General features: G+C 31.6%; 1 protein-coding gene across 2 annotated transcripts in view; it reads left to right on the top strand.

Annotated features, from left to right (window-relative positions):
- Positions 1 to 12239, top strand: part of PolA1 (DNA polymerase alpha catalytic subunit) — a 110640-nt gene that overhangs the window by 23927 nt on the left and 74474 nt on the right. For both annotated transcript variants that reach the window (XM_076467856.1, XM_076467855.1), the window contains 3 exons: positions 7217 to 7291; positions 7994 to 8132; positions 10286 to 10323. In XM_076467856.1, coding sequence (XP_076323971.1) covers positions 7217 to 7291; positions 7994 to 8132; positions 10286 to 10323 — 252 coding nt within the window. The remainder of the gene's footprint in view (positions 1 to 7216; positions 7292 to 7993; positions 8133 to 10285; positions 10324 to 12239) is intronic.

Below are 12239 nucleotides of genomic sequence, written 5' to 3'. Positions count from 1 at the left end.
AGGAATCAAGGAAGACACCCTGATACACAACAAAGAAGTGCCATGTAAAGTGCAGTAATTTAGTATAAATTGTATACAATTTGTGCAGCAGCCCATCGATAATCTTTGTGGTTATGATATATCTCATGGCATGGTGAAAAGCACATGGGGAGATTGCACTGTTTGCAGAAATAATTAGTCTGCTTTCTTTTCCATCCAGCTGTGTATCTATCGCTGCAAACAGTACAATCAGGTTTGTGTTTTTTGTCCTCATATTGTCCAATACTATGTCTTTCCACAAAGCGCTGACCTTGTCAGTACTTGGTTTTCCTTTTTTGTTTGGCTTTGCTGACATATCCCTCCAGCAAATATTGAATAATCTACTCTCTGAATAGTCTTGGAGATACCATTGCTCTTGCAGTCTGCACAATATATTATATATCCATTAACAAGAGCTACTTCTCTAAGCTGATGGTAAATGGTAAAATACCACTTGGTACTTTTGTGTGAATAGATAAAGGTTTCCAGATTCTGGTCCATGATGTCTACTCCACCCATGTGTTGGTAGTATGTTTCAGCAATCAGTGGTTTTCTCACATTTCTGTATCCACCAGGCTCTCTTCTGGATCAAATTCTTTTATCTGTGGTGCCATTTGTGGAAATGGTCGATAAAAAATGCACACGTTTAGTGTCATGCCAAGCACATGCTACTATATTACCACCACGCATAAATACCAGAGGATCTCCTTAGCTAAGACTCAATCTTGTAGGGTGGATATCTGATGGCATGTGTTTCTGTCCAGTCTTAACTGTGCCACAAGCCCCAGTTCCATTCATCTCTAAGGTTTTGAATAAAGAAGATGAAGAATATAAAAGTTGTCCATGAAGACTATACGTCCCTTATTCCAAAACTCCTCCAGTAGATTCAAACATATAGTCTCTGTAACTGAGTATCCAGCTACAGGAACTATGGTATTTTTCCCACAATATATAATAAAGTTCAAAGCATATCCAGATTTGCTTTTACACAATGCAAATTGTTTGATGCTCCATCTTGTGGGTACTGCTCCATCAGTATGGTAAATACTGTTTGAGATGAACTCTCCATTTGAATTTGATGATACTTTCATCAGTGGACAGCTCACGTTGTGGGGCATATACTGCAAGGTATTTTTAATTCACAGAAATTCATCAGATCCTGAATTTTTCACAGTGGATCATAATTTGGATCTCCACTGTTTGGCCAATCATGCTCATTGTTAGCAAAATGGAAAAATGATGTCAGGATTTCATAACAATCTCGTGGCATTACTTCTGTAAATGGCACACATGTTAGCCAAAAGGAGCCCCAGTACTCTTCCATTTCATGTTTCTGGCACAATCCCATTGCTATTTGTAGTGCAATATATGCTTTCAGTTCATTGACATCGGTCTCAATCCATTTGCTGTATCAATCAGGACTCCTGTGCGAGTGGTAAAATCTGGCAGCCAGTCAGATTCAAAATTATCAGTGTCACTGTAATATTGCCAAGGAAAAGTTGAATCCTGGTTTTGGGCTTCAGGTTTATTATCACTTTATTACTTCTCCTCTGACTTCTCCTTGTACCTCTAGACCTCCGGGAATATACACTCCTTGATCATCCACGAAGACCACCACTGGAAGTGCTAGAGGCATCTACAAAATGAAAAAAAAAAACCTCTTGTACATAGAGATATAGCACTTTGCCGACATTCCATGTATGTATGTTATATTTATATATTTTCCTGTTGACAATATATGTAAACATAGAGAACTAGCCTTGGTCAGTCAGTTTATGCAATAAGTTATATGATCCTAACTACACCATCTGCTTACCTAAAGTAGGGGCAGATTCCAGGCCAGGAATGTCTTCATTATCACTCGTCCGTTACAAGTAAGCTTTCATTATCATCTGGCTCAAACTCTGTGTCACTCTCTTCATCATTAAAAATAATATTGATTACTTCTTTAGTGGTATAAGCTTTTCCTTTCGGCATTGTAACAACGTTACAAGTTAACAGAATATGCAAGGAAGGTGTCTTCTCAAACAATGAACAGTATGATCTACACAGGCTAGAAAACAAAGAAACCACGTGACCTCCGGTTTAAATACCTGCTGGGAATCCCAAGTAAACAGTGAATACACATGATTCTAGCCTCAAGTGGGTCTAAAGGTCCGGATGAATATGATAATTAACCACGAGGGTATGTTATTTACAACTTGTCAACGAAGATCGCCTGCCGTGCTGAGCCTTCAAGTCAACTGAGGTCGCCAACCTCGCCGAAAGGGTTAAAAAAAAGAAAATGTTACAAAAAGTTTTGTATCTTATTAATTTAATGCATTGTCTGTTATTACATTACTGTGTTTTTTCAACAATCAAAATTTAGTTGCAAATATGGCATTCACAATAGCCACATATTGGTTTGGAATTGAAAAATACTTGTAGTAGTGTACTTAGAGGTTCATGCTTGAGAATACATAGTGTTTCACATCTGCCTTCAAAAAGTACTCAGTTTTTAATTGATTGATTAATAATTTACCCAAGTGGAAAATGATATGCACAACACTGTATTTTATGAAATGATCAGTTTGTTCTTAGGTAATCTAATTATTACAATTATAAATATGTATGTGTGGTATGCTAACTGATCTGAACTTTTGATCACTGGATCATAAGTTAAAATGTTCACTGATCATCTTAACAGTGAATAATATGATCCAGAATGTATCAGAAAGCACTTAGATCTTTCTGGCCTCCATGTAGCCACAGGGGCTGGGATTCAGGAACAGCCTGAAGTTCTATGTGCTTTCTTCATCCCTGTAAAGTGATCAGAAAGTTAAGTTGTCCAAAAACATTACAAATCAATCAAAATGGGACAGGAAGACTTCAAAGAGAAGAGGGGAAAAAAAGAAGATGATTTGTTCATCTCATTGCAACCACTTCTGTTGTCTTAGATCATTGAATGGTTAGCAAATTTGCACATGGTTGATTAGACCTCAACTGACAAAAGTCATAAGAAGTAGTTAACATTTTGTTGTTTCTACTAACTGCATAGAATGTCCTAGACATCCATCTTGAGAATGTTGAACAACATTCTATTAGTGCAACTTAATTGAATATTGCCAGAAGCAGAACAATCTGTCAAGATCAAAATGGAATATTCTAATAAAAAGTATCCTATTCCTTACTCTGAGAAAAGCTTTTTTCAACACAAAAACAAAATCTTGAGATTTTTATTTAATGTTTCAAAACAAGAGATGAAACCCTAAACTTGTATGTAAAGTATTATATGAAAAATTTGACTAGTCTTCATTCTCCTGCTATGAAAATATGAACATTTCTGTACAATCAGCTTTGAATTTTACAATTAAAACTGTTTTAGAACTGGAGCTAGACATTTAATCTTCTGAGATACCACATCTCTTCACACGGTTATACTATCTCCACCTTACTTCTACCTTAGATATTTGTTTGCAATTAGCTTTTAATGAATTTCTATGTAATTTTACAAGATTTCCTTCTGAATTGTGAAACTGCATAATAAATACATCATTATGCAGTAAAAGCCCTCTCCATCAACATGAGAGTTTGAAACAGTTTGTATACTAAGGACGAATGGATTGATGATGGGTGGTGTCAGACCATATTCTTTCAAATCAGAAATATCTTCAAAAACTTCAAGGAAAAAGATGGCTAGGCAAAGATCTTATAGAAGGGAGGAAACAAGTTGGATCTGCAAAAGGAAAGCAGGGAAAAGGCAGAAATTAAACATACCATAGTAGAGAAGTGAAGAAAATAAGAATTACTTACAAAAATTCTCTATTCTCAAAATGAGGAAAAGGATTGCCTGAAGAATGTGCTGCAACTGAAACTCATGGCTGTATAAGGAAACCCACTATCCTATCCACAATAGCCATTACATCATTCTTGGGCAACTTGCTTTCATAAACGATAGTTGATACATAATGTGTATGAAGAAATTTTATGATGTAGTTGTATATTCATAGTTCGTAGGGAAAAAAAGGAGGACATTAGGTTGTTTGAACATTACAAATCTTATTAAACTAAAAAGGAATAAGCATGTCTTATGTATTCAGTGTTGAGCAGAAACGTGAAAATTCACAATTGCAAATGCATAAAAGAGAGTTCTTGCTTGCTGACTTTTCAGTATAGGAAAATGTGGTCACTCATTGCACTGTCTCTGGCAAAACAACCTTTCCAGCTGTAGAAATGATGGTGATCTTAGTGGTGTCTTTGGGTCTCTTCATTCTGAATTTCTCAATCTCTTTTCTCTTTCAATGGAGTTCAGTGGATCATTGCCACTTCCCAGTTCATTGCTGCTGGAGTAGCCTGTGGAAAATCGTCACTGATTAGGACCTCACTGCTGGGGCTTAAATAAGTGGTGCTAGTTGGTTAGAAGTGAAACGGAAGTGACATTGTCATTGTAGTAAGGTCACACTCTCATATAGCTATACTTTTAACATGCCACTTCTACCCTCTTCCTGTTATATGAATCTGTAAAATTGAGTTGAGATGAACACACATTATAATGCTGTGCCATTCTTCTGCTAGAGCCTGTTCAGTTAAGGCAAGTACATTACACAGTGTGTATCCTTCTGCAGATGTCATCTGTTCAGTTGAGTTAAGATATGCACACACCATACTACTTTCTATAGCATGACTGTTACGCCATCATAGTGCAGTTGATTCCAGTCAAATAAAGTCTAATGGTAATGTTCAAGTGAGAGCACAAGGTACAGTCTGAATGCTTCCCCACCATGCTACACAAACTCAGATAATCATGTTTTTATTCCACCCATGTCTACGACACTTAGGATAAGTTGCAATGTCTCATAGGCTTGCCTTCATGCAACCCCTGCCACCAAGTGTCACACTCCATGAGCTTCTTTTGTGCATTTTCTTAAGTGAGTTCATTTAGATATTTTTGAAACAGCCTCTCCACCAAATCATTGTGGTATTCTAGCTTAACTTTGGAAAGAGATGTAGTGTTTTCATAGATGGTTTTCTTTTTCTTACCTGAAAATGTATATATAATAGATACCTCTAGACACATTCCCACTCATTCTTCTAATTTCTGGTGGGCATTTCTTACATGCCTCATTAAATAATGAAGATTCACGAGTTCAAGTGCATAGAGGGAATTGGTGCTCAAGGAGATGTGTTGTATACAATTGGTGAAGGAGATTTGCTGCATAATTATGTCATTATACTGTAGCAAAATTAATGAGAAAAATCTCATGAGATTAGGCAGAACATTAAACATTAGTGGCATCTACATCTATAAGATCAGAATGCAGGAAAGATAGCTTAGCTGCATAAGGAAGTGACCATTTACTAAAAGTACCAGGAAAATTTTAACTTTAAGGTTGTTATTCAGTTATTTGTCTACTATTAATTCTCACACAAGAGTAGTTATAGTAATCAAAAACATTAACTGTAATTACTTGATTGTTTACATAAATCATAACACCAGTCAGGTTAACTGAACAACCTTTAGGTAATCAAAATGATAACGAAAAATTGTAATGGAAATACTTTTATTACTTAAATAATTGAAACAATCTAAATAGTAATATATATGGGATTTTCAATCCTTTATAACTGATGAGACTTGAATAGGTGAAACTGCAGTCTACAGAAGAGCATCTGGTAAACCGAAGAATGTATTAGGTCTGTATATATCGCAAATTATATTTTTAATTTTGTATTTGGTGTAATATGTAGTACTGAAATACTAATAATTGAAATAATACTTATTCAGAATTGCAGAAAAGAATGGAAAGTTCTCTATGATTATATCATTAATTTAGGATTAAAACTGAGTGATTAATGTTAATTCTTTGATTATCAGACTCATTAACTGATTACTGTCAACTGGTTGATTATTTTAACAGAAAGACTTGAATAATTGGAAATACTAATTGTGGTTAGTTGATTACTTCCATGAATCATGACACAAATAGATGAAGCTGAACATCCTTGAAATAGAAAACAGAAACCATACTGACAATCTTTTAATTAGATGATTAACTTTCATAACATTAATTGAATTTATCATAATTTTGGTTAATCAGTAACAACTGAAGAAAATACTTTAAGAATATGTGAGAAACTGTGTAACAAAAACAATTAAGATGCATAGTGGTTGATTGTCAAAAACATTTTATCAAAATACTTTATAACCATACTTTATGCTTCATGCTGTAAAACAAATTTGCACAAATATTGTATTTAATTCACCACCATGGATTGTATGTAGTCATTGTCATTGAAACATGGTTTATGTATAGAATCATCTTGCTGTGCATTATTCACAATTCATGATAATTTAAAATTTTGAAGTGTTTATCAAATTAAAAGAAAAGATAGAAAAATTACTGCCATACTTTTAAAACTCAAGAATACTGAGCATTTTGTTTAAAAACAGTATTGGAAGTTTTTCTTGCAATACTAGATTTCTTCATCTGTGACTGAACATACCTGTGCCTGTTCCATTTCTTGATAAGAACAAAAATATGAATTTAAGCAAAGTCATTTAAAAGATATGGTTAGAAAGTAATAACCTGTTGAAAAACGATTTTGTGGAAATATTTTGTTGGTGTTGTTGTACATGGTTTTCACACATTCATTGGTTTTTTTAATTTCTGTCATAAACAGTGATGTACTTTTAATACAGGAAATCATAATAAACTTTGAATTTCTCTGGATAATACAGTTTTTGAAACCTATATAATGCACATATATTTAAGCCACTTAGGATAATTAATAATTTAAAATATGTTAACAAATTGCATCCTAATTTCTCCTGTAAAAGTGACATTTTTGAATGTGAAACTTCTGTATAATTTTATATAGTTTCAAAATTCCTAAATATTTTTTGTATATAAAAAATGTTTTTAATGATTCTTCCATAGATGTTTTCTCACAAACCAACAGTTACAGTGGTCTATATTTTCTAAACTTGTTACATACAGAATGACAAACACTCAGGAAAAGTATTCCTCATAAAAATTAAAGTAGGTGATATGAGTGTATGTAGTCACTAGTGAAGAGTACAGAAGCTCAGTACTTGTTTTGTCCAAGATATTCATTCTTATTTCACATCTCTATTAATTATTAAAGATAGTATTTACACTTCATCATTTGTAATCATTTTAATATGTACAAGTCCATATGTATCTTTTATTTTTCTTAGAAAAGTGTTAAGAGCTATGCATTTGGAAAATGTGATGTGCCAGATGAAGCTGAATATTTAGAAGTGCGTTATTCCGTAAGTTTATCATTTGTGTTTCATCTTCTTCAAACGTATTTTACAAAATTGTATATTTTTTAAATAAAAATATGGAAAATGAGATAATTTTATCTTATTTACTCATTAACTACACTTAAATTTTTGTAATTTTACTAGTTTTTTGCTTTATAATTTTTTCTTTGGAAAGAAAGAGTTGAAGTATTTTTCAACTTTACTTGAATAAAACCCTTTTAATTCTTGATGATGAGAAACCCACTTGTAATACAAATGTTTCTCAGAATGGCTGGTATGGGTATTAACACTTATTAATGAAGCAGAGAACAATGTTTCGACCCTCCTAGGTCTTCTTCTGAGATACAAAACCCTTTTAAGTGAAACATTTAAATCATTTTCTATTGTGAACAGTAAAAAAAATTTTGAATCCAGTTCCTAGACATTATTATCAGTTAATGCCATGTCTTTGAACAAGTTGAAATAAGTCATACAATTTCAAACTCATAAATATTGAAAGGGTAATGAAGTAGCTGTGATGTATTTTTTTATGGGGAATCAGTTTTTAAATTATAATTATTATTTTAGGAAGTAGCTTAGGATACTTAATTAATACATTTAAAATATGATTATTATATTTATAGTATTTGTAGAAAGAAAGATATTTTTGCTGTGAAAATTGCTTATTTATACGTTATATTACACAAATGTACATATATTTTGCATCAGGCTAGTCTTCCTGCTCTTCCTTCTGACTTAAAAGGAAACACTTTTTCCCATGTATTTGGAACTAACACATCTAGTTTGGAACAACTACTGTTGGATCGTCGAATGAAAGGGCCTGGGTGGATTGATATCATTTCTCCGCGTGAGTTCAGCAGTAGCTAAAAATTTAAATTATCTCTTTTTATGTATGATAGTTAAGATTTAATAGTTGATTAATGGGAAATTTTTAGTAGAACAGGTTTTCAAATGATTGAAAAATCCCTTAAATTATGATAAAATTAGGGATATAATATATACTATATTTAATTTTTATTTACCTATTTAATATAACGTATGATTATGTAAGGGTATTTGTAAATATCATGTGGGTTTTTTTTTATGTCTTAATACAAAATCATTCTTCCTTAAAGTTGTTGTCTGTTGTTTGTTTTTAAGTTAATAATTACATTTTAATAGAATTTGTAGATTTTTATTGTACTCTTAACCAAAGCTCTTAAAATTCTTCTCTAATTTTTCCTAATCAAATCTATTGACAGCAGTACCATAGTGACATCTCTTCATAAATACCCAGTATACAGTGTCTTTTTCCCTATTTTCCATTTTATTTTTATTTATTTTTTTCTTATTTTTCGTTTTGGGATTTTTCCACCAAAAATTATTCCCAGATCACAAGAAACTCAAATATTCCTATTCCTTTGCAACTCAAAAGTTGGACATAAGTATGTTTATGGTTAACCATGACTGCATTACTGTGAGACAACAACTGTGAATTTCTCCAAGTAGTATTTAGCCAGTAATTAAAGTATTATGTCTTACATGAGTGTAATCTAACATTGAATTCATATTGTATCAATTAGTTTATTAAACTGAAAATGTAATAGAGTTCAATGGATTTAGGACAGTTAGTGTTAATTTTTCAAACTTGTACATGTAACTCTGCTTTAGTAAGATAATTGGAAAGTGTATCAGGTTACTCAATTATTTGGTTACTTATTTAGGAAAGCTAATTACAAGTTATGAATGTGTTTTTACACACTGAGTACATGTTAAAGTTTTTATATTATTAATAATTTTTATTATAGAATGAAATAGTAATATATCATCACAAAATACCAGTCATGTAACACAAATATAATGATTGTGATTAAATACTAATGCACATTCCAAAAGAAAGTATACGTCACATTGTTCACATGGATAACCAGTGCTTCTTATATGAATGCTGCAGTAACATGAATCAAATAAATACATACTCCACATTTTTAAAATAGAAGGTATTAGAGCTGTGACTTTTACTAATGCTTTTCAGTTAACTCTCTTGCTATTGGTTGATCAAGGGGCATGTACCACAACGTTTTAGATTTAGACATGGATCAAAGGAGAATAAAACAGTAGTAATAAATATAAACAGATGTTACAAGCTATAAGCTATTTAGGATAAACAGCTTTACTTTCATATTACAATTTGCAACTATTCTAGAAAGAAAAAAGTAATTTAAATTTATTTGTTATTGTGGTTACATAGTTGGGCAAATCAACTGAATGCCTATTGAGTTAGAGTAGAGAAAAATACCAAATAAAATATAAAGTTTTACTGGAAAAACTTTTGGTATTTGTTTAGGAGGTTTTAAGGATTATGAAAGTTAAATCTAACAATTTTTGGATGAAGAAATGCACTTTTTATTTTTGAAATTAAAATTAGTTTGCACTCAAAGCAGTCATCACTTTTATCCCATATATTCATGTTGAAATTTTTAATAATAATGCTTAATTAAAATATGATTTTTTGTGCATGAATGAGCTCTTAATGTTTTCTGTAAATATGCCTAGTTTCATGACATAGAAGTTATACAGGGTCAGTCATATAGATCGTTCCCTTTAGCAAGGGGTTAAGAGTAGATGCATAAGTGACAGCTAAATTCAACAGAATTCTATTTTTGGACAGTTGTAAATTAAAAATGGCTATGTCAGAGGCTTGATATCTCTGAACTGGCTATGTATCTCATGTGTAGCCCATTCATGGTGAAAATGCTTTGTAAGTAAATATACCAACTACTCTGTAAATACTTCCAAGGTAAGCAGTTGTTAATGTGTTAGAAAAAAATATTACTAATTTGGAAAGTATATACTGGAAGAATAGTATATAAAACTATATATCTGTCAAATGATTTCAGGACATAATGTTTTGAACAACAGTTGTAATAAATGTTTAAAATGATGTTGATGGGATGTTTAATATTTCTAGTGCTTTTGATGCTGAAACTCACTCAATTTCTAAATTTTGTTTGGTTTCAGAAATTTCTAACCCTCCTGTAAGCTGGTGTAAAATAGAGGTAAGTTTTGTTTGCATATGTATATCAATAGTCTGAATGATGTATAATGAATATTATACAGAAGGTTGACTATGCTATATTAAATCAATTTTGATCTTGCACAACACTAGTCAATGCCAACATGTTTTTTCATGCTTGATCTTGAAAATAGCCCTGCAGCCTAGTTTCCATCTTAAAAGGCTTCTTCATAAGAAGGTTATTTTCCAAAACACATTCCTTCTACTTACATACTTTTAATAATCTATTTGCTTTACAAGGATGATGGTTTCCATGGCATTAGCATGAATACCTGTTTCAGTTTTTGAGATATGCAATGGTTGAACAGAAGATATGCCTGGAAGCCTTATCTTTGTGAACCTTTACCCTGTTGGTCTAATTTCCAGACAGAAATTTTTTTTGACTTTACGCATTGTTGCCTGGCACACATGGACAGCTTTTGCCAATAAATTTTGTTACAAAATACTGCACTTTGCTTACCATGTAAGTGGTATGAATAATTCTAGGTCTCTTTCTTGAAGGTCCTGTTTCTCCAAGTTGATCCTTATTTCTTTTTTTTCCAATGTCATTAAGTACAAGGAATATTCCCTTTATGAAAGATTTAAAGTTCCTCAATCTCAACACATCCTTATGATCTAAATGTATGAATATTTTGTGGAGACAGAACTGTTACATACCCTCCTTAAAAGCAATCCATTTTTTGTTACATTCAACAACCTACAAAATACTAAACAATATCAAAATGTACTTCTGATACATGGCATTCCAACATAACTCTATATCACTTATGATTGTCGTGTGATTTAGTGATCTGCTTATTTATAATTGTTTTAATGTAATATACACCAATCTCTAAGCCATTTAGTAATGATTAATTTTAATGATTATTTTAGTAATATTATATTCAGTGTTTTTAACCATGCTGGTCATGCATTACATCTACATGTGGTGGCATTGTGTATTCAGTGTGTTAATGAAAATTTATTGATTTGACAATTAATTTAAACCAAATTTGTTACTGAAGAGCATTGTAACTTATAAGAATAGAATTGCAAGTTGTCTGTGTGTTATTCTACAATGTTAAATTATCTGTAGCAATGATGTGTATCTCATTTCCTGTGAGGCTGGAAGTGGAACAATAACCTCTGTTTACATAACTGTATGATATTAGCATTTTATAGTTGAATACAGGGGAGTGTTGTGTATAGACCCAATTTTTAATAAAAGAAAAAATTTCTAAAAATTATATATGAATTACTTAAAGACTTTTAAGTTTTTAGCCAAAAATGCTATGGGTTAAGAAAATACTGAGTAAATGAAAAAATTATAAAAATTTGCAACAAGCATAAAAGAAAGTAGTCATAAAGTAGCATATATTCACATAGGTGAATGAAAAATTTAAGCAATTTACAAGATACAATTTTAAATACATGAAGTAAAATAGTGAAATGTCAAAGAGAGAATATGAATGTTTGTGTGTGTAGATAAATTCAAAATCTGTGCAAATATGTAATATCTATTCAACCTGTTAAATCTGAAGCCAAACCAAAAACTGAGTACATATGAATTGTTATTTTCAGAGTGCAAACAGAAGTTTAGTATATAAAAATTATGCAAAATGTAAGTTTTAAGATTGTGTAAAATTGTAAAACTAAAATCAACCATAAATATGTATGTCTTTAATATGAGAAAAACTAAAACACCATGTTAAAAGTGCTCTTTCAGTTGTATTGAACAAACAGTACAACTCACAGTTAAAAATAAAAAGGAGTACATTAAAACATATAAAGAATGTGAAATCAATAAAATAAAATAAAAGTCAAGTTTTGAACATATATTCTTAATCACATTGAACAAAAAATTGTATCATTAGCATCATCACATGCAATCAAACTGAAACCAATATCACAGTTATCAAA

The sequence above is a fragment of the Tachypleus tridentatus genome, chromosome 11, assembly GCF_004210375.1.
Source record: "Tachypleus tridentatus isolate NWPU-2018 chromosome 11, ASM421037v1, whole genome shotgun sequence".
NCBI classification, from domain to species: Eukaryota; Metazoa; Arthropoda; class Merostomata; order Xiphosura; family Limulidae; genus Tachypleus; species Tachypleus tridentatus.
The sequence above is the reverse complement of the archived record's forward strand: the minus strand, read 5'-3'. Positions and strand labels throughout refer to the sequence as shown.